Here is a 23077-nt window from a genome sequence, read left to right as displayed (position 1 = left end):
AATTTAATTTCCCACAGAATTCCCTATGTTTCCAGGAAAAATTACGAAATATGCATTTGATATGGATTCCAAAGTTATGGCGGAATAGTTGTCCTCAAACATAGAAAAAATCATTAACGTATAATCAGTTAATTGAACGGACTGATAGTTAACAAACATAGGAGTTCCTGAAAGAACAAACCTCGATCCCTTAATTTTAAATACATTGACTACTTATCGTAAAAAGGAAAAGCGAAGTTTTACAACTCGCAGATGTCAGATTTTTATGTAAAACAAACGATGAGGAGAGATAAAACCGATCTTTTTGTTTTATCACAAAAGGAGCAAACGCATATTGAGGAGTTTCATTATGATGGAATTAGAAAAATCCAGGTCACTTGTCGCCATCTGGGTTTAATGGAGGAAAATAAATTAAAATTTCTTGCCGAACTAAACCATAAAGTTGACATAAATGGAAATTGATTAAAGAATGAATTAACTAGTAAGATGCCTAAAACCGTTAAATGCAAGAATCCTGCTTGTTATATCACTTGTTACGTTAAATATTAAATTCAGTGCCATTTTTCTCCAATCATTGACCGGTTTATCACTAGAGAATGAATAGAGGAACATATTAAGGTAACGAGAATTGTCATATGCCCTAAAAGATTGACAACTCAAAAGATATTCTATCAAGAGAAAAAAATTTTCAACTAGTGAACTTTTCATTAAAGAAATTTCTCTTAGTTAAGCAAGGTAAAGAAAGTAGACAAGATTAGAAAGGGTGCTTTCAAGGAAAAACATGAGAGGCGGGAAAACTTCAACACTGTTCTGTTGTTCCGACAAGTGAGTGCCAATGTAAAAGAAGTAACCGGTCAGAAATCAGAAATTTTCGAGAAAGTGGAATAACTTACCAACAGATTGACAAAAGGAAGCAGCGAAATCGTTTAATTACACACACGTGTTCCAATAGGACGACAAGAATCATGCTTTAGAACTCATTTCCAAAGTATAGGAGAATAGGGACAAAAATGAGTCTTAATATGTCAATGTTTATCCAAACTTTTTGGTAAGTTTTGATAAATATTGAGTTTATCTTTTATACATTAAAGAAACTGTTTCAATAGTTAGGTAGCTAGAATAAGAAAAGTCCTCACTTGGATTAAGAGCTAAATGTAGCTAAAATTTGGTTTGAGAAAAAAACTAAAAGAAAGCTTCCTATGCGAAACATAATAATTGCCAGTGTATTTTTATTTTGAATAGTAATCAGATCCGATCCCGTCGTCATGTCTTCAGTTTGCTTCTTTTTGTTACTCCATTTCGATAGAAATAATTTGAAATGTGAAGTAAAAATTCTGCCCCGACCCCACTTTTTAATGGGAGGGTGGAACTATATACTCAATTGGTTTTATTTGTTCAGTCAATTTTCGCCGATCGAAATATTCATCATTGAGAAATGTGAGCGGTAACATTCAAAAACCCGTACAGCGTAGAACAAAGAATTCAAAAAATTTTTTATAATTTTTTTCCGGGGACATATCGCTTTTAAGCCCACTTTGTTTAAGTTTGCCAGAAACAGAGAAACTCCAAAGGAGAACGTATTGTTTCCGCTTCCAATAAGAGTCTTCTTGAATTAAATTCCTGTCCATTTTCGCTAAAATAATTCGATAGGCATCCAAAAGGCATCACTTTTTTGAAATTTAGAAAAATTCCTTCGCCAATTCATCTATTTCGCAAATAATTGGGACAATTACGCGTTTCGTTGAGTTAGGGCTAGTTTTTTTTCTCTTCGTGGACCCTTATATTAAAAAAATTGTTCAGTTTGTATTCAGGCACGCTCTTTCAGAAACTTTCTCGCAATTTGTTTTTTTTTGTTAAATACTGCCTAAAATGATTTCACAAGATAGTTTAATTAACGCAGGTCCCATTTACAAGAAAATGGGCCCCAATGAAGATAAAATAATATCCTTTGAGTGTAAGCTCAGGGTTTTAAAGGCTTTGACAAAGTGTTCATTAAAAAAATTTAAATTGGATTCTTGTGTTTGACCAGCAGTTTTTGTTCTCTTTGAAATCCCATGACTTAGTCTTAATAATCAACATCCAATCGTGGGTAAATGGTACAAACAAAACTATACCGTCCTCAATTGATATCTTATGACTTGGTTTATATTTGTTTTAAAATATCAGTGACATTTTAAACTATTCGCCTTCTAGTTATTAATACTGTCGACCAGTAGCCTAGTCTCAGTAAAGACAGCTAATTTTTTCCCCATGTGAAATCAATAATTATAACGGTTTTAATTTCTACTAATGGTTCCTGGGATTGGTATTACAGGTTTCCAGAAAATGTGATATTTGATTGTTTGCCCATTTTTGAGGTTCCATTTTGTGTACCTGGCATGTTATTACAAAAATGACAGGTCCAATTGACTTTTAAGGAATGCGCGACTGAACATATTTACTGTTCTCTGCGAAAATCTTATGTTTTTGAGGTCTGCCAATGGTTTCTTGCAAAAAGGTTGTCGTCAGTTTTGTAGTCCTTAAAATATTCCAGATAATAAAAGATCTCAATGCCTTGTTTTGGATGTATAAGTGAACCAATTCAGTTATTTCGTAATGAAGCTAACGGTTTTAATGAATTTCATCAAATATTTTTAAAACAAAAACTATTATTGAACGTTTTGATTTTTTCTTGATTTCAACATCACCTAAATTATTCTGATTATAGATAGGAATGTATCATCAACAATTTGATGAACCAAATGTTTCTGTTGTTTGAATCTTGTGACTGATGTTCATAGGGCTTAGACAGATTGTTTTTATGGGAAACTTTATACTGAGTTTTCTTTTCTATACTGGTCGATATTTGTTTTTCGGTTCTTTTACGCAGACCCCATACAAGGAGGGCCGAGTGATAATCATTTAAAACCCAATTAAAGATTTCGAATACTATCTGTTGCTCATATTGCTCTAATGGTTTCAAAAATCTCTAGATAAAATGATTTTGTAATATGTCGTTTCTTGTTTATTGTTTTTCAGTCTGTGCGTGTTAATTATTTTTTTTCTAGTCTAATGACATAGACTCACTATTAGCGAGCCCAATTGGACTCCTAAGGAGTTGCAAGTCAGTCCGCTTTTGTTTATTTTAAAGCTTATAGTTTTCATACTTAGAAATAGCTGATTCAAAATCAATTAACTTTCCAGCTGTCACTTTTTATCTTCTTTCTAACAGTAGGTGGCTTAGTCGCTGTAAAACCAGGCCGTATCCTCTTCCTAATTATTGAAAATCCATTTAAAACTTTTTTCTTTACAACTAATGGTTTCTTGACTTTGATACTATGCATTTTCATTATTAAAAAAACGATTTCGGATAACTGCGAATTTTTGAGGTTATTCTTTGTTTCTTTCCAATAATAACAAAAAAGGGCGCTCTAATCGAGGGTGCGAAATTGCACAATTGAACCTATAATGTTCCCAGTGAATAGATTATCGTTTTAACTTCAGCGACACCGGTTTCTGGTTAAATTATTGAATTTTTTGAGTAGATTATACCTGATTTTGTTGTTCTTTTTGAAGTCGTATGACATAATATGGATAATGACAGGTCTGAATTGGTTTCTTTGGACGTATAAAAGAGCATGTTTCAATTTCTTCCTCAATTATAAAATAAGAGGTATAAATGAACCTTTTTAATATGTTCAGTTGATACCTAATGATTTTAATCACCTGGAAAATAATGGCTTCCTAAAATCGAAACTAATTTCTAAACTTTGCCATTTCTGCGGTCATTTTTAGAATTGTAACAGAGTCTCATTAAGGACAGGTCTCATATGTAAGGGACAATTTGTTTAAATTAAGTGTTATATAGTGGCATTTTGCTTTTCTTATTGTGCTTTCTATTAAACAGACAGAATTTTGAGTTTAATTATTGTTTTTATTTGCCTTTTGAGTTTGACTTCCCACTTAGTCTCATTATTGACAAGTTTCAAACCTCTAATGCTGCATTGCTTGACTCATTTATTAGTTTGTTGAACAATATGTGACTTTTTGATAGTTATCTATCTGTTCCCCATTTGATAGAACATAACAAAACGGATGACCGTCGTCGGAGCATTATGTGCGAAAGCACAATACCAAACCGCCTTGATCAGTTTCTCTTCATTGGCAAGTTGTGATAACCTTAAGTGATAATAAAATTTAAGGCAGATAATTGTCAACAATTGCGGGATAAAATTTCAACAGAATTTCTGCGTTTTAAAAAACTTAAAACAATACTGTGCCCGTCGACTTTTTTTGCACCAAAGTGTACTTTTAAACACCTTAAATCAGAAATTTTTTTGTTCCCCGTTGGCTTTTAAGATATTTGAAAACTGACCTGAAAAAAACTTGCGGTAAAATACGAAAACGCCGGAGAACGTTGGATAGCTTTTACTCACACGCGTTTGATTCAGTCTCAATGGTCTATAGACAAAAACTACTATTGGATTTAAGATTCCTGTATTTGCAAACTTTTTAAAATTTTTAAAATTCGGCAGAACTCGAGAACTAAGCTCTACACTTTGTAAGGCAACAAATGAATCGGATTCCCTCTACTATGACCAACTCTTCTTTCAGAAAGAATCTTATCGAGTACTGCTTATGAATGACGAGTACTGCTACCCCTTCAATTTTATCTCCACGGACTTGTTTTTAAATATCTCTTCTCTTTGACCGGTGAATGTTGAGATATCACACTATTAAGAGTTTTGGCTGAAAATAGAGCTGGCGAGTTTTGTAAACTTGAGTTAAATAATGCTGCCACTGAACCAAAAAATTTAAAACAATGTGGTCACTCGTTTTACTAATAACATTTCACTATCCATATTTTTGGAGTTTCAGCCAGATTCTTTCTAACAAATCTTTTCGGTTCAGAAAAAAAATTCGAAAAGTTGGCGGACTGACATTGTACGAATTGACAAATTTGAGGACTGACATTTGGAGTCTAGACAAAACATTGGGTGTTGAGTGGAGTGATAGAGCAGCATTTAAAAAGAATAATCAACTGTAACATTTTCTGAATTTACAAACCGCGAGGGGCGAGCTTACCGTTGCCCTTAAAGTGCACAGAGTTTTGTGAGAATTGAAAATCTCAACTCACGCCAAGGTTCTACTCAGGTTTCACTCTATTGGTTTTAATTCAGTCAATTTTATCGACATATTCATCTGAGAGAGTTGAATGAGCTGATCGATATATTCATCTGAGAGAGTTGTGAGTGTTATCATTAAAAAGCCCGTACAGCGTAGAATATAGAATTCAAAGATTTTTTAGAAGTTTTTTTTTCCGGGGATATATCGAAGTTTAAATTATTGCAAACAGTTGACAGATTTCTGTTGTTTTTCATATTTTCCGTAATTTTATCCCAAATTTTTGTTACACTGCCAAAATGTTGCCAAATATTCTTTTTTAGACCACTTAGGTTAAGTTTCCCAGAAGCAGAGACATGGAAACTGTTAACACAAACTTCTTAAACTCCAAAAGAGGGCGTATTGTTTCTGCTTCCAATTCAACTAGTGCCCAATTTTGACTAATATTACTCAATAAATATCCAAAATGCATCAATTATTTTTGATATTTTGAGAAACTTCATTTGCCAATTCATCTAATTCGCAAATAGTAGGAACAGTTAGGTGTTTAGTTGGGCGCGCAGCTACACTAGGTTAGTTTTGTTCTCTTTGTGGACTGTTATAATAAAAAAATGTTCAGTTTGTATTAGCGCGCGATCTTTTTCTTAGAAATATTCTTGCAATTTTTTTTTGAAATAATGACTAAAATGATTAATAAATGAGCCAAAGTTTAATAAACGCAGAGCCCATTTTACATGAAAATGGGCTCCAATGAACATAAAATATAAGCTTTTAAGTATGAGCTCAGGGTTCCGTGATTTACCAGCAATTTCTGTTCTTTGCAGTCCCATGACTTAGTCTCAAAAATCAAAACATCCTATTGTTGGTATATGGCACAAAGAAAACTATACTGCCCTCAGTTGATATCTTATGACTTTATATCTTATGACTGATATCTTTATGGTTTATATTTACTTTAAGAAAATATCAGTGAACTTTTAAACTATGTGCCTTTTATTTGATAACACTGTGGACCTGCAACTTAGTTTTTATTTGTCTTCTCACGTAGTCTCATTATTGCCAGGTTTCATCAAACCTCTAAAGCGTCATTACTTTAGTCATTTGGCGGTTTCTTGAACAAAACATGACTTTTTGAAAGTTTTCTATCTGTTCTTCATTGGTAGACCAATAATTCAACAAAGCGAATGAGCGGCATCGGAACCATATGTAGCACATTGCAGAACCTCCTTGTTCATTTTCACTTCATTGCCAACTAGCGATAGCTTTGAGGAAATAATATAGAACTTAAAGCAGATAGTTTTAAACTACTGCGGGATAAAACTTCAGCAAAATTTCTGCATTTCAAACATCTTAAAAAATACTGTGCCCCCCGATTTTTGGGCCCAATGAGTGTTTGGGCCCTTTAAACCCCTTCAATAAAAAAAGTTGTGTTCCCAGTTGGCTTTTGAGATATTTGAAAATTGACCTAAAAATTTTTGCGGTACATTGCGAAAAAGCCCGAAAACGTTGGATAGCTTTTACGCACACCTTTTTGTTTCTATCGCTATGATCTGTGACAAAAACTACTATTGGATTTAAGATTCCTATATTTGCAAACTCTTTAAAATTTTCGACTTTCAGAAGAACTCGAAAACCAAGATTTAAACTTTGTAAGGCAACCATTAAATTGGATTCTCTCTACTATGACCAACTCTTCTTTCAAATTGAATTTTATCTATGAGGAGCTGAACAGGAAGAAAAATTCACTTTTCTGTTTTCATTAATGACGAGTACTGCTACCCCATCAATTTTATCTCCACGAACTTGTTTATCTCCACGATCTCCTCTCTTTGAGAAAACAAAACTCCCCCGACCCATGAGTGTTGAGGTATCAAACTTTTTCAGTTTTGGCTGCAACTAGAGCTGGCGAGTTTTTGCAAACTTGCAATAATTAACGGCGACACTGTACCAGAAAAATTAAAACGTAGCCTGTAGATTGCCGGAAAATAATCGCGAGAGACACTTGTGGCATTCCAAAAATTGAAACAACTAAAAAATGAGAGACAGATCGACCACCAGTCCCTTAACAGACCACTAGACTTTTTGGGTTAGATTCGGACTGTCAATTTTATGACACAAACGGTCAACAAGGAAAAATCCCTAAAAGAGCTCATTCAAAATTGATATTCGAAATCAAAGACTAATACTCAAGAATTGAGGTATATAGGTTTGGCACTACTTAGATGCACACTATTGATCTTTAACTAGTAAATGTTCATAAATTTTAAAGTACCCTATGTGAGTTCAGAGTTCTTTTTAGTGAGGTAAGTCATGCAGTTGACATAAAAGCAGAAATGACGTCACGCACACAAACTTTGACTGCAAAGCAGTAGAAGTCACTGAAGAAGTTATTCTAAGTCAGGTCGTAACAATCATCAAGGGAGTCGACGAATTAAAATCATAGATCAGGACAAATCCTGGCCTAAAATTCAAATTGATATTGACTAAACCAAAAACTAGACATAAAACGGATTATGAATGGATTGGAAAAAATATTTAGAAAAAATTTTGATCAAAATCGAAAATAAAAAAACTTGAAGTCAAATTACCGGGTATTAACACAAAGCCACTGCCGAGAAAGCAAATTTTTCTTCAAACACCATTTTCTCATTATACTTTAAACATACCCTGCAGATTGACGGAAAATAGCCTGCCTCGATTCCCATAACGAATATTGGGAAAGAAAGAGAAAAAGCTGATGAAAAAAATGATTTTTGTACACAAACAATTTCAAAGAACGAACAACTTTTATGTCATTTTGGAGCTGAACATACTCCTGTTTCGTAGTGCGACGACACAGGGGCTAATATCGATACCAATAGGCATTAGAGATGGTAATTAAAAACAAAGTTCGAGTAACGGGCATCCAAAAGGGGGCGTTATGGGTTTATTTCGTTTCTATTTTCGATTTTGTTTTTTGATACTGACTCTGCTCAATTTAAATTGTTTAGCTGAGCAACTGCTGTCTAAAAACTTTTAACACAATGGGAAAAGAGTGAAACTAGCCAAAAAAAGTTAAAAAGATTTCTCGCAAAATGTTGAACAAGCTATAAATTAAGACAAAGCGAAAAAAAAATTCTGAAAACTTGAAAATTAAAAAGTCCTGAAGTACCATCCACAGAATTGAATGAAAAACTTAGAAGTAATCTACCTCGCCAGAAGATCAACTGAACAATGCCAGCCATAATACAAACAAAAACATCCCAAAAATTTGAGAAACTAAAACAACCAAACGAACTAAACAAAAAATATACTCATTGCTTAAAATCTTGAAGCTTTTACCCAAAAGGCAAAATTTGATCCCTTCAAACACCTATTTCAAATATAAGTTCAAAACCAATTTTTGTCTCTGAAATCGATCCAGAATTATATCCGCAAGCCCTGAAGAAAATTCATTGGTCCTTGCAGATCAATAAATATAGCTGATGAACGTGATATTGATATCTTCAGAATCATTACTGCGTCTCTAGATCCAGTAATCTAATTCCAAGCCTTAAAAAACTCATTGGCTCATGAAGATCGATAGGCAATAATTTTTAGAAAAAAATTCAAACAATAGAAATTCGTTAATAAAATGTTGAAAACTATTCCATTGCCCCCCTAAAAACTATTTAATAACACATTATCAAACCCTGGAATAGTTCACCTGGTTACTGAGGCAAGAAAAACGTTTTCAAAGACATGTTTTCAAAAAATTGAAAATTGCAAAATTTTATCAAAAAAAGTTCTAAAATTCGAAATGCTAAATTGATGAAAACAATTCCATTGACACTAACAACAATGCAGTAACTTTTATCAGTACGCGGAATAAATTTTCCGGCACGTGAGAAGGGACAAATATCAAAAATTGACACAAAATTCAAACTTGAAAAAATTGCAGATTTTATTTTAAAATGCTGAAACTCGAGAAATTAAAACGTTGAAAACCATTCCATTGTTACTAGAAACTACCCGTATTATCAAACGTTAAAGAAGATTGCCTGGCCCCTGAGCCTGGGAAAACTCAAAAACTGACAAAAAATTTTCAAAAAACTTGAAAATTGCAATTAGTATCATTTTGAGTATTTGTGTTTGTACTACTAAAACTTATCTCATAGAATGGTCAAAACAAGCAATTGACCTTTATCGACAAAAGACCTTTCTCGACTTTTAAAGAGTTCAACCTAAGCCTAATCTAACAAAAACTCAACAAACATGAAAAATTGCACTTCACTATCCAATTTTTCAAAACTGGCGGAGTGACAGATTTGAGTAGTGATAACTGGAGTCTAGATAAAAAATTAGAGGTGCTTAGTGTTAGAGCAGCAGATGACTGGTGCCATACATACGTTTTACTATACCTTCGAAGAGAATAATCAACTGAACCTCGATTTCCAAACTGCGAGGGGTGAGCTTACCTTTTTTGCCCTTAGTGCATCGAGTTTTGGGATCTAATGTTCCCCCCCTCCCCCCAGTGTTTTTTATGACCCCCAGTTACAAATTATATGTTGATATTAAGCACGTTACTATGTAAACAAATAGCACGTTCGCCTGGGGTTCAAAAGATTTATGCTCACTTAGCTGGGGGGCCGAAACTGAATAGATCCGAGTTTTGTAAGATTTGAAAATCTCAACTCAAGCCAGTGTTCGCATAAGTGCACTTTTGAACTTAATCTGTTGGCGGCGCATAATGCTGCTCTCGTCAAGTTGGGGGTGTAACTAAATATCAATTGAGTATTTCCACAGCGCAAAATTGACAGAATTCTTCGGATGAAGGCTTTTTGGTGTCTCAGGAAAACTTATTCAAGCAGTTTACTTACATGGTCACTTCTTCAGTTCGGCTACAGTATTTCTTTTCTTACCTTTAACAACGCAGCTAGCGTTCTTCATCAAATAGGCCATTAACGCCTGCACAGAATAAGCTCTGATAAAGTATCCTCTGTTAATAATTGGACTTCTTTTTACAACCGCAGACACAAAATGCTTTACATAAGGGTCTTTGAAGTATCCGCGGTTTACCATTGCAGCTTTGCTAACTGTGCAGGAATCATTCGTTCCTTGAACTGGTGCGCTCATTCTCTACAATCTGAAGGCACAAGTTGCAATTTTACATGGTATACTATCGAGCTTGGATCTTTTCCGTTTGTGCCCCCCCCCCCCCCCGCTTAGTGGGCGCATATTATTTGCACCCCATATACGCATATGCAATATTTTTACATAATGATTTACTATGCAATGGCACGTGCTCTGTATCTGGGGGGAGCAAAACGTACGGGGGGGGGGGGGCACAAACGGAAAAGATCCTCGAGCTTTTATCCGTTTCATATTGCAAAACGTTTCCCGCAAAAAATCGTCTTCCCAGGACAATGTGGAGGATATTAGTCCCGAGTGGAAAACCAATTGATGGAACTGTTTGTTTCCCGTGAACCAATTTTTTGTTTTCATTATGCGCGGACAAGCTAAGGCGCTTTTGCAGTACTAATGGCTTATTGGCTGCAGGATGCGACTGGCCAATACAATTGCAATGCAATACGATAAGGTAAAAAAAGCCCAATTATAGATGGCCATATTCACTCAGGGGAGGGAGGGATATACATCTACCCGATATACCTCGGAAAAAGGTACAAGGTACACCTCAAAGTTAAACCATATAAGTGTTGGACTTTAGTGGCATCAGCGAATTTGAAATGGTGCGCTATGTGTACATTAATGATTGTTCACAAAATAGGGGGTCTTTCCTATAACGGATTGTAGAGCCCCCTCCAATTACCAGAAGTATGCCATATGTCTGGGTGGCTCTTTCCGCCGTTTGTACACCACACCCCATCTGTACCTTAATACGCTATGCACCCCCCAATTACAAAGCACTTGCATTACATAGTAAATAAAAGTAAAAATTTGGCAAGTGCGCTTGGAGGGGGTTCAAATAATATGCACATATCAAGCTGGGGGAGAGGGGCACATGTGGAAAAGATCCCGCTGGGTTCTAAATTCGTGATTAGGGGCAAAAATTCCAACTCCGATGTGCGCACTCAATGAGATAAACAAGTCCAATTATGTAAAAAATCATGGATAGTACACCACAATAAATCGCAATTTGAACGTTTCGAATTGATTAACAAGTGCAGGCTGTTGCTGTCAAGTCAGCTCATCTCTTTGAACTGTTTTTTATTGCAATCACAGTCCCGGTAGAAGTCAGACCATCCGTCAGCAATGACTTCTTTCATTTCAAATTGACTTTCGACATCGCGATTAAACTACTGATCTTTTCGGTTTGCAAACTGGACTTACGGAACTTGCTAACGGAACTACTGGATCTTTTCGGTTTGCTTTCGAAACAGACAGAAAAGATCTAAACTACCCGTTCGAAATCACTTGCATATCAGCTAAAGCTGACAGTTACTCTCCGCCTAACTAACCGCATTACGTTTGTAATGTACCTCGGTATATTATGCATCCCCCTTCATCAAGGGGATCTCTTCCGTTAATGAATAGTCAGTGCTTTTGCATCCTAGTTACAAAGTGTCATTAGATATTCAGTCATAATATGTTTAAATAACACGTGAGCATGGGGGTTGCAAATAGTATGCACCCATCAAAAATGAAAGCTTGAATTATGGTACGTTTACGCTATTTGGCGGTGGTGGGGATATACGTTACACGACCACTATGCTGGGGGTAGGTGGCTAAACCAGTTCGGCTACCAAAAATAATTTCGATAATAGCCTGACCAACTTTGGGCGGTTAAAATTGAAACCCCTTTGACTTATCCGGTTTAATGTTTATTACGCTTAATCGTTGTTAAAAAACGTGATATTGACAAAGTACTTTTTCGCATTTGTTCGAAACTCAAAGCCCTGGCAAAAAATTGGCTTGCCACTTCTTGGTGGCAAGCCGAGTCAACGCACACAATTTAAAAACAGGTTTCAATTATCAAGCTAAAAGTTGTCTAAACTGCCCAAGCAGATCAACGATAGTGGTATTCAATTGAAAACTTCTTGTTTATTTCCCAGAAAAAAGTTTAAGAAATCTTTGTCGAATTGAAATTTGTTGACCAAAAGCTGAACAAAGTTATTCTAAACCTACAGCCAAAAACTACCTAAAGATCAAATGAAGTGTCCTGATGGATTAGTTGGAAGATAACCTTAGGAACTTTGAAAATGGATTAGTTGGAAGATAACCTTAGCAACATTATGGATTATGGATTAGTTGGAAGATAACCTTAGCTGCTCCCAAAAGACTTGCGAGCGCTTGACTTTGGTAGTATCCAGCTTAATTTCATGCAGGTTTACCTTATTGGTTTAGTGGAGTTCGGGGGGGGGGTCTAAACCTCCAAATCTGCCCTTCAGATCATGAAATTTGGCCTCCTGAACAGCTTCGGAGAACCGGTCACTGAAGAGCCTATTCATGCTCTAAGAACTCACAAGGAATTTAAAGCCTTCATGCTTTGCCAGTTGATGACAAAAAGTTATATTGCTCAGATCAACCAGGTAACAAGTGCATAAGATAAATTGCATGAGACAGAGGACCCAGATAATTACTACAAACTTTGTTTGAGAACAATTGGCTAATTACCCGGAGACCTGATCTCAAACAGCAAGCTGGGTCCACACTGTTATAGCTTGCTTCAGCCCTTGGGTAAGGGGTGATAGTGACTTGCCTTAATGGTCCCAATAACTTCACTGAGGGACTTCAAACAATGAGCTGCGATTATATTTCTGAATTAAAAAAAGTTAGATCACGCAAAACTAATGGCAAAAGATATAAGCCCACTAAGCTGGGGGGGGGGGGGGGGGCAAAACAGAATAGATCCAATGAAAACTATTTTTAGTAGCATAGAAGTCCCCAGTTCAGACCACGTGGTCATTGTTCCGACCCCCACTTTAGTGGGGAGGGAGGCACTATATACTCAAATGGGTTTTTTTGTTCAGACAATTTTGGCCGATCGATATATTCATCGTAGAGATTTGAGCCTGTATCATTATAAAGCCTGTCCAGCGTAGATTATAAAATTATTTTTTTATTTTCGTTTTTTACAGGGAGTTATCGAGGTTTAAATTTATGTAAATAGTAGACGGAATTCCGTTGTTTTTATTCACATTTTCCGTACTTTTTTACCAAAATTTCGCCAATGTTGCTTAAATTTGTTTATAATGTTAACAATAATGTTTTCAGTTTTACTTTTAAGGATAGATGAGGCTTTTAGAGTGGTTTTATTCGAGTCTTGTTTTATTGGTTAACATTTTTGCAAAGTTTTTCGAATTTCGGACTGTTTTGATAAAAAATGGCTCCAAATACGCTTTTTTATCCCACTTTTAAATATGGAAGTAGAGACCTATCATGTATCAAAATGTGCTGTCACAATTTTGAAACCCCCAGAAAAGCTAGTTGTACTTTTTCTCCTATAGAAAATTTCTGGAACTAAAATAACTCAATAATTATACAAAATGGATCATTTATTTTTGGTTTAAAGAAATATTTCTTTTGCTAATTGATCTATTTATTAAACACTGCTGTCATCACCAGTGAACCAAACAAATATTGTCCTTATGTAGCTATTTATTCCTACCCCAACTTTAGTTGGGAGGGAGGAACTATATAGTAAAATGGGTTCTTTTCAGACAATTTTGGTCGATCGATAAATTGACACAATTTTCAAAATTTAGAATTTTTTCATCAAAAATTGGACAAATAACGCTTTTTCGGTCAATTTAGTTTAAAAGTGCCAAAAATGGAGACGTAGAAATCGCTGCCATGATCTCTCTAAAATCCAAAAGAGCTAGTTGAAACTTGGCGCCCTATAAAAATCTTGTGGAATTATAATTTTGCGGTTTTTAACTCGATAGTTATACAAAATGCATCATTGTTCTGTTTTTAAATATTTGAAGTATTTCACTCAACAATTGGTCTAATTCGCAAACATTTGGAAAACTTGGGCACCTTTTTGGGTGCACGGCAAAATCAGGGATAGGTTTGATATTATCATGGATTCTTACAATGAGAAATTTTTCAATTTTTATTTTGATGCCGCCTATTTTCAAAATATTTAGCTTTTGTTTTTTAAATTACTGGCAAAAATTTTTATACACGTCTCCTTTATTGACAGCTCTCATGTATCTAGAAAAGAGGCCGAATGTAGATATAGTTTGTTTTAAGATAAGCTAATCGTTTTGATGGCTTTGAAGAAGAGTTTTAGAAACTTGAACTGAATTCATTGGTTTGCCTTTGATTGTTATTCTTTTTGCGCTCTGATTACTAAGTCTGACCTTTCAAAGGCCCAAATAGCTTCTTCAAGAGAAGTAATTGAACCTGTACTATGCATTCCATTGTCACCCAATGTATCTTATGTCATTCAATGTATTTGTTATAAGGAAATTTCTGTGATTTTTTGAACTTCTCAATTTTACATTAGTTCTGTCAACTGAAGGAACGGTTTCTAGGTTTTGGTACCATGATTTTTCGATCAAAAATTTTGTGATTTCTGTGCATAAATGCTTATTTTTGCTGTTGTTTTTGTTTCTTTACTAAACTGTCACATTACTTAACAATCTAACTTAAAAAACTTTACAAAAATAGTAACTGAACATTATTTTTGTTAGGTTTTAAGGGCTGCGACACCGCTCTCTTGCAGAATTTGTTAGAGTTTTCCATTTTTGCCATGTATTTGTAGTGAACTTTTGTTTCTCGTATGCCAAATATTGGGTAATTAAAGGTCTCAGTTGTCAATTACTGATACATAACTTAACTTAATAACTGATATCGATTTATAGCTGACGGTTTTATTGACTTTCAATTTCAATTTTTTCAATTAAATTGAAAAGTTTTCTTCAACTTATACCTTTTTTGTTCTGGTTTTTGTTTTTTCGTAATTTACAATGTTGTATCATTTTCGCAACTTAGACTCATTATTAAGAAAGCTGTGTTTTGTTGAAGCAAACAATGATTCTTCTGTTGGTTGAACATTTTGACTGGTGTCTTCAGGGCTTAGAGAAATTGTTTGAAGCATTTTGTAAAATTTAGATAATTTTCAATTTTGGCGGTTTTTTGCTGTCAATTTGAAATAGTCGTTTTACAAAAAGACTGTAGACGCAAAAGAAGATTTAATTTTCTCGATATTAATATTTTATCAATTTAATGGCTTGAACACTGTGGTTTCGTAAAGCTGTTTGTGAAATAATTTATTGCAGGTTGTGTTTAATGTTATTTTATAGTCTTATGAATTAGCCTCAATAAAAACAGGCGCAATAAGTTTTCGGAGAATTTGCAAGTTAAACTGTCTACTTTCTTAGTCGAAAGCTCATTTTCGACTAAAAAAACTATTTTAAAATAATTTTTTAAAACTATTTTTTAAGACAATGGAATTCTGAGACTTGCCAATCTTATTTCTGTTAACTTGCACCTTAGTATCTCTAAAGACCAGTCACATCCCTTATCTATTGAACTACAATTTGCTCTTTATAACGGTTTTATTTTCCTCAAATGGTCTTTGTTCTTGGTACAACTCGTTTTCGTAAAATATTCGTGATTTTTTCATATTCGCCCATTTTTGTAGGTTTTTAATTTCTTTTCACAGTGTCACAATGAAAGGCAGTCATTTGAAATCAACGCCATCAAAAACTGTTAATTAATTGCTGGGATATCGTTTTCGTGCAATTTTTTTTGTGCAATTTTTTCATATTTTTTTGCCTGTATTTATCGTTCTTTTTGTAGTCGTATGACATATCCTGGATAATGAAAGGTCTCAATCGCTCTCTATGAAAGAATCTGTCAATGATTTCATTTGATGCATAATGTTTCTAATCAGTTTGAAATTAATTCCTTTCAAAAAAGCAACGTTTTCTACTTTGCTCTTTTGCTCATTTCTTGTGGAGTCGTCACCAAGGCATATTGAGGTAAAGTCCCATATTTTTTCTATATTATAAGTTTTATTTGATGCCATTTTGATTTGGTTATTAACGGTTTTCAAAAAATTGACGAGTTTTAGTCGTAATTGATATTTGTAATTATTTGAATTTATCGCCGTCTTTTCTGGTAGTTATATTTTGATAGTCACAGGTCTCATCGGCCATTAAGGTAGATTGTTTTATTCATTTAGTAGTTTGTTGAGCGATATGATTATGTTAATTTTTTTATCTCTTCATTTGGTAGACAATTATGGTGAAAAATGTAGATGAGCGGGGTCGGAACTTTATGTGCAAATACACATTCCGAAGCCTCCTTGTCTTATAAAAACTCTCATGACTATTGCAAGAGATGATTATCCCTCAATATCTTGCAAGAAAAAAAGGTTACCTTACAGGATTCTTGTACGCTTATACCGGCAGATATCTGCTGTCATCGACTTTTTGACGTATCATGTTTCATTTTGAGCACAAATTTGCCGAGACTTAGTTGGATGCGTTCTAAGAAAAATTTAAATAAGCAGAATAACTTACATTCCAAATTAAGAAAAACAACTAAAATTTTTGCCAGCTTAACATAAGATAAACCGACTAACGTCCAAAACTTGCTCTACAATGACACGCGGGGCGTAAATTTTTCTTTATCGGCGCAAAATCATCAGACAAAGGTAGAGTTCGAACCCCAACCTCCTGAGTCTGATTCCTTCACCTCGACAGATGCATTACCCACTCGGCTATCAAGGCCTTCTCACCGTTTTTGTCATTGTTTGAACACCAAAATTGATTTCGGTGAGAGCAATTGAAATCACTCAAAAATCAAGAAGCGCAAAAACGGTCAAGCAAAAATTTTGTTTAGAGAGACACGTTTGCAATAATTGCTTCTCATTCGAGAGCAGTTAAAAATGAGCAATAACTTGAAGAAATCCGCAAAATTTTCGAGTTGTTGTTCCTGTTTTTTTTGAAATTTACACAAAATTCTACTTCGACAGAGTTGTTACGATTCCATGTTAATGAGCTAAAGTTACATTCGTATTTTAGCAATTTAAAATTTTCTACTTTTACTTTGCTTTCTATAACGAATATGATTCAGAAAAAAATTTATTTTATATTGCAAGGTACACATTCAAATAGCTTTTTCATATACTTGAACATAATTTCTACAATTAACATTCAGTTTACATTAACTTTTGTTTAACATTCTGCAATTTCGGGAAACGATCCCTCAAAATTAGGTCTAAATCAGCATCAAATAGAAACACTGAAATTACAACGAGCAAAAATCCAACAGCACCCAGTATGAAATGAAATACATCTGAAATTATCCTGATATTACAGCACAAAAATAAATTAGAAATACAACAAATTACACCAAATACAAGTAGTAAAAGCGATGTTAGAGGAATTGGAATTACTTTTTTCCATAAATTTTGTACATCTATTTCGGAGTCGTTCGAAAAATAATCAACAATGTGCTTTAAACAGAATGCAATACGGCAGAGCATATTAACACAATTGGCAAGCAAAAACCCTACAGCTCCCACGTAATATGAGAGAAAATATGAGCACATTAGGAATACAACACTAAAAACTACCATCAGAAAAGTATATTTCTCCAAATTACTATCACTCAGTGACGCAACAGTAAAACATTCAGTAGTACCATTTACAGCTAAGAACACCAAATACACACAATAATTTCTAAGTAAATTAACAGCAAGATTTGAAGCTAATAACTCACCTCCATAAAGGATTAAAAACAATTTTGAATACGAAAAACCAAAAACTACAACCGTTACTGAAATCAGAATGACGAAATGTAACATTAAAGTTAGAACTCTGTAGCATTCTTTTAAAGTATCTTCCACTTGGTTTGACGGCGAAACATTCCTCGAAATAATTTGGGAAAAGTAAAGGTACCCTCCTTCCTCGATCGGTTTGAAAATAATCCTCGCACAAAGTGAGCCCAAATTGTTTATCACATCGTACATACCCTGTTCTGAATAGCTCAATGAGCTGAAAACTGTCATAATATATTTCTCGCCTTCTGTCAGTAATTGTTTTATAACCGATTGTGAGAAAAATTTCTTGGTCGTGTTGAACAACTCTTTGTTCAGGAAGTGATCGGTGTAGTTTGGCAGGATGTCCGCAAATGTCATTCTAAGGTATGTATAGTTCATAACAAAATAGAAGTAGAACAGGGCGAGGTAGCTGCATCCATAAGAAAATTGGCCCACTGTGAAGGCGGTCAACCCCTCCGTCGATTCATTGATCAACAATGCTGAAACAAGAAATGAATGAGGAAAAAACTAAAGCAAAGCTAAAACTAATTATTTCATACCTCTTTTAGTTTATGAAAATGAAATTTTAATCAACTTTTCTATCTAAAAGTGTTCAAACGAAAACTTAAACAGCTCTTAGATTCAACAATACAATAGGAGTAATTGCTCCAAATTCATGAGTTGCCGTCAACCAAAAAATGGGCTCCTAATTTTCTTTGTCTACGGGCATGGCTTCTCATAATCGAAAAGCAATTATCCATATTCTCTATCGGTTTGAACGATACAGAAAATCTGATATAGTCGTTGAGAAAATTTGGCAGTTATTGATGCAGCGGGTCGAGATACAAGTCAAAACTTGGAATTCTTTAGCGGGGAGTGACTCAACTTTGCTCATAGCACGAACTTTGTAATCTTTTCAGAATCTGTCACTGCAGAGATGTGGCATTTTAGGACATACACGTGAAATGTTCCAATAGAAGATATATCAAAATTATTCTGCAAACTTAAATTGTAAACTATTGTAAACTATTCTGCAAACTATTGTACAAGATACGGAGCATCAAGCTGAAAAATGAAGATCATAATATAAAGGGCAAGATTTGCGTAGTTCAGAGAAAAACGGTATTAAAACTGAGGCGTGAAGGAGTGCGACAAGGATACGTGCAGGATCCTGATAATTTCCTTTATATAATAATAAAATAAGTCATTTCATGAATTGGAACGTTCGATTGGATTTTAAAAAGGGTCCTAAATTCGCAATGTAACTCTATTAGGTTCAATCATGGAGAACAAAGAGATAAGCTCAAAGCTTAGTAGAACGAAAAAATATAATTGCGAGGAAATTAAAAGGGATGCGACTGAGGCGAGCGTTGACAACATAAATTGATCATATTTGTTAAGCAAATGAAACACAACTTGCACTTGCTCAAAACCGGCTGATCCGAGGTTATCGTAGCTTTGTCTCCATACCGGCTATTTTCCGAAAATATATATATTGACAAAGAAATGAGCAGCTAGAGATGTACAACATCAAGTCAACAATTACTCAAAAAAGTAGTTGAATTTACTTTTACAATGGAAACCAGTCAAAAAGTTAATTTGTTTTAGGTAAACATAGTGAGGGAAAGCTGTCCTCCATTAAACCACAATCAAATTTGATATTCTCGGATAAACTTATGTTCTTCAATAAATTTGGAATAAAAAAATTCTGCGCAAGAACAAAATTTGAGGTCTTCAACGAGCAAACATACAATAAAAAATACCGCCTTGAATAATAAAATTTTTACTTTAAGCAAGATATTTAAAAAGTCTCTTCTGTTTTGCCCAAGGCCGTTCATAACCCGACAAATTGTAGAAATTTTAAATTACAACGCCATTCATAGCCCCCGGTCTTGTTCTATAGCAAGTTACGATGATCAAACAAACATACCGACTAACTTCGGGCGAATTGCGAACGGCTGGCGTCAGTAGTATCCAGGCTTAGGGATGCTAGAAGGGTGGGTGAGCGGAGTGGGGGGGGGTCGGGATCAAAGTAGAAGAGCATGGACTAGTAGGACTCTAAAAGAGCTGCTCAGCCACTTACTGCCCTCTGGGCTTTACCTATTGATCCCGTTTTTGAGGACGAAAAGTATAAAGGGTCAGGCGAAAAATCTGCCATGCGAAAAATCGCATTAAAAAAGGCCTTAGTACTAATAAAATTGCTACAAATTTTGTTTGAGAGAAATTAATCAGGATCAACGAACAATTATTTCTATATTGCTGTCGTCGACATTGCTGTCGTCGACATGCTGTCCTTATATTGACGACATGCTGTCCTTACCGGAACTCTCAAGTTGTTTCTGCTTTGCAGACGACACAAAGTTGGCATGTGCGGGAGAAGACATGTTTAACAAATGCCAGGAAGACCTTGATAAGCTATTTACTTGGGCTGCCGATAATGATCTTACCTTGAACGTTGACAAATGTGTGTATCTTCAAGTATCTGAAAAGTGCGATAGTGGTTTGAGTATTGTTTCCAATTGAATACGAAAAGTTGACAAAACAAGTGACTTAGGCATAGAAATCTCAAGTAACTTAAAGTGGAGTATTCATGCGAGGACCAAGCTAGCGGAAGCTCAGAGAAGCTTTAATTATCTTCGAAATAATTTGCCTTTAGCTTACCGAACAGCGTCAAGTATAATTTATAATCTGCCTGTCAATTCTGCTTTATGGTTCTCAAGCGTGGTTTGCTGATATTAGTCATCTTAGATTATTAGAAAATTTTTATTGGAAGGGTTTACGCTGGTGCTTTGGAAGGAATGACTACAACACAATTCATCGTGCGTCAAATAATACTCCGACATGCTATCAACTGATTGAACGTGATCTTCGCTTCTTTATTTCCATTGTTTTGGGCAATACGTGCATAAAATTCGAGGACTTTTTCTCTATCAAGACGTATTCTAAAAAGCTTCGAACTAACTCTCTTGATCATATTGTGAGACCCACGAAAAAGCAGCTGACAGCTAAATCATTTTATAAGCGGGTAAAAATCTAAGTGAATGATTTCAGCGACACTGGTAACTTCAACATCCTGAGGTCAACAGCCAACTACAAAGTTTTACTGAAAACTTTTTTCTCCACACTGCGTGACTCAAAGTTTAATCCGGACGTGTCCTGTAGTTGGTCCATTAAATGCCGTTGTGCGTTTTGCCATTCTTAATTTTTTGTAATTAATTTTTTTCCCTAGTTGTAATAGCTATAGATATATTTTCTTGGTTTTACCATATGCATATATCTTTCTGATGTGTTGTATTAAAATCCATAAATTGGTCAATTGAAGTCTTTTACTATTACTACTACTATTAAAAAAATAAACCCAATTGCGCTTTCCTTCTGCAATAATTGCCGTGATATAATTTCTGTAGATTCAGATTGTCTCAACACTTTCCATCGTATTATACAGTGCACAGCTTTCGAGCAGAGCAAAAACAACTCAGAGTTCTAACAGTTAATGACGGAATACGAATTCTTCCTTTTCGGCTCTCAACTTCTCTGCAATTCGTTTGATTACACTAGTAGACGATGGAGGACCGCCAACAATACAGAAGAAAACAAGCCAAAAAACACATCTCAATTTCGACACTATGGCAGGAATCTCGGTGACAAAATCTGCCAAACAGTCCAAGATTTCATTGCGTCAGATGTGTGCGCCTTCCCTCGGAGCAAGGAATGGAGTGGAATAGTAAATTTTTCATTACATGGGGAGTTCTCGGTTGCTAGCTTAAGCTCCAATCAATATTGAAGACAAAGCATCACTCAACTCCCGACCTGTTTAGTTCAAAATAGTATTTCTTTTGATTTGCATTCGAACAATTTGATGCTCCTTTCGTGGATGCCAATTTGTGGATGCCAATTTGGAGCATACATTTGTTCCGGATTTTGTCTCTCAATTAGGTTATTTTTTCCAACAAATTTTCTTGCATTAGCGAATAATTTTATCACTTAATTCTTTAACTCCATTGGATTACTTTCAAGGACTTTTCAGGCAGATTCTGAATTTGGGCAATCGTCTTCATGCAGCTCAAGTAGTCTTTTGTTAAAATTCATTGTTACCAAGGTAGCGATATTTCTCTCATTTCTACTACGGTTTCAATAGAAGCTCCAACAACGGGACACTCGCCTTGGCGCGCCGTGGAGGCACGGAATGTTATATGTAGAAAAACTTCACGTGCGTCCGGGGTACGAAAGTAAGGTGCCAATTGAGCTCGGAGGCGGCACAATAGCCCTTCTGCTCAGTCCTACAAATTATTGGTACGGGTCATGTCTATTATCGAGCAGCGTTGACAGAAAAAAATTAAATTAGGCTGTCTCTCAAATTTGATTGGCTGTCTCTTAAGCTAGATTTGATTGGTTAAAACAACTAACCTGCGGTGATAATGCAGCTATTGAGAGTTGATATTCCTATGATGACCACACTTGGAGTAACTTCCCTCTTAACTTGTGTCACAATGTAGCACGGTTCGGCAATCAATTCAAGAATAGCAGAAAATGCATAGACCAAAACTGCTTGATTATATTTCGGGAACAAGTCGGGGTCAGGTTGTGATAAAAGAAAGCACCAGATGAATGAGAAAATCGCACTGTAAAAGATACCGACGAAGGGGACAAACCACACAATATTGACTATGTCTTGTAGAGGTGTTGTCACTGCGCCTATGCATGACCTGCGGAATGGTTCTCTGGAGAGGAATACAATTGACTGTTGCATAAGTAGCAGCCTAATGTTGGCGATTCCGAGAACATCGGTCGAGACGTATCTCAGGCACACTGCTTTTAAAAGGAAGGTGAAAACTTTGAGAGCAAGTTCCAGAAAAATGTTAACACTGACGGAACGAACTGCCGCATCCAACACCTCCCCACTTTGCATCCGCTGCATTCCTTTCATTATGGAACCAATGGGTATAATAATCCCTGAAGCCTGTACTACTACTACAGTTTCAGACCAAAAACATTTCACAGCATACTGTTGAACCTGAAACGTTAACACTTAAAGGTTAATAGCAAGAAAACCCCACCCTCTAAAAAGAGTCTGTCAACTCGTGGGCGGCAAGGCTACTCCGAGATATAAAATAAGCAATACTAAAAAATTTTACAACTAAGATAAAAAACATCGGGTAAGACTGTCTCCTCAACAGTTTCAGTCAAGAGGACTGCTCAGCGATTTAATGATACCAATTAACCAGAGTACCCATATATTCAGACGACTCCACACTTTTTGCGCAATGTTAACTTTAT

The 23077-nt window shown here is 35.3% G+C and overlaps 2 protein-coding genes across 2 annotated transcripts in view; both read right to left on the bottom strand.

Annotated features, from left to right (window-relative positions):
- The window catches only part of LOC142354137 (tRNA wybutosine-synthesizing protein 4-like), a 58575-nt gene extending 47232 nt beyond the window's left edge, over positions 1 to 11343 (bottom strand). Inside the window, exons 1-2 of the mRNA XM_075406404.1 lie at positions 11225 to 11343; positions 9984 to 10207 (exon numbers count right to left, since the gene is read on the bottom strand). Coding sequence (XP_075262519.1) covers positions 9984 to 10197 — 214 coding nt within the window. The 5' untranslated portion in view covers positions 10198 to 10207; positions 11225 to 11343. The remainder of the gene's footprint in view (positions 1 to 9983; positions 10208 to 11224) is intronic.
- Positions 11344 to 17104: 5761 nt separating this feature from the next.
- On the bottom strand, positions 17105 to 22823 carry LOC142354630 (man(5)GlcNAc(2)-PP-dolichol translocation protein RFT1-like). Its single transcript, XM_075406966.1, has 2 exons — positions 22208 to 22823; positions 17105 to 18300 (listed from the first exon to the last, which is right to left on the bottom strand). The coding sequence occupies exons 1-2, from the start codon at positions 22725 to 22727 to the stop codon at positions 17198 to 17200; spliced, it is 1623 nt and encodes a 540-aa protein (XP_075263081.1). The 5' UTR covers positions 22728 to 22823; the 3' UTR covers positions 17105 to 17197.
- Between the last annotated feature and the right edge of the window lie 254 nt (positions 22824 to 23077).

Source organism: Convolutriloba macropyga, chromosome 15 (genome assembly GCF_964194025.1).
Source record: "Convolutriloba macropyga chromosome 15, txConMacr16.3, whole genome shotgun sequence".
NCBI classification, from domain to species: domain Eukaryota; kingdom Metazoa; phylum Xenacoelomorpha; order Acoela; family Convolutidae; genus Convolutriloba; species Convolutriloba macropyga.
Note: the sequence above shows the minus strand (reverse complement) of the source record. Positions and strands in the feature narration are given on the sequence as shown.

Bases quoted from the DNA above. Each gene is read 5' to 3' on its own strand.
- LOC142354630 (XM_075406966.1), bottom strand. From the start codon at position 22,727: ATGAAAGGAATGCAGCGGATGCAAAGTGGGGAGGTGTTGGATGCGGCA. The intron at 18,301-22,207 runs GTTAGTTGTTTT...TTCTTGTTTCAG, and splicing joins TAGCTGCATTATCACCGCAG to CATTGTTGATCAATGAATCG.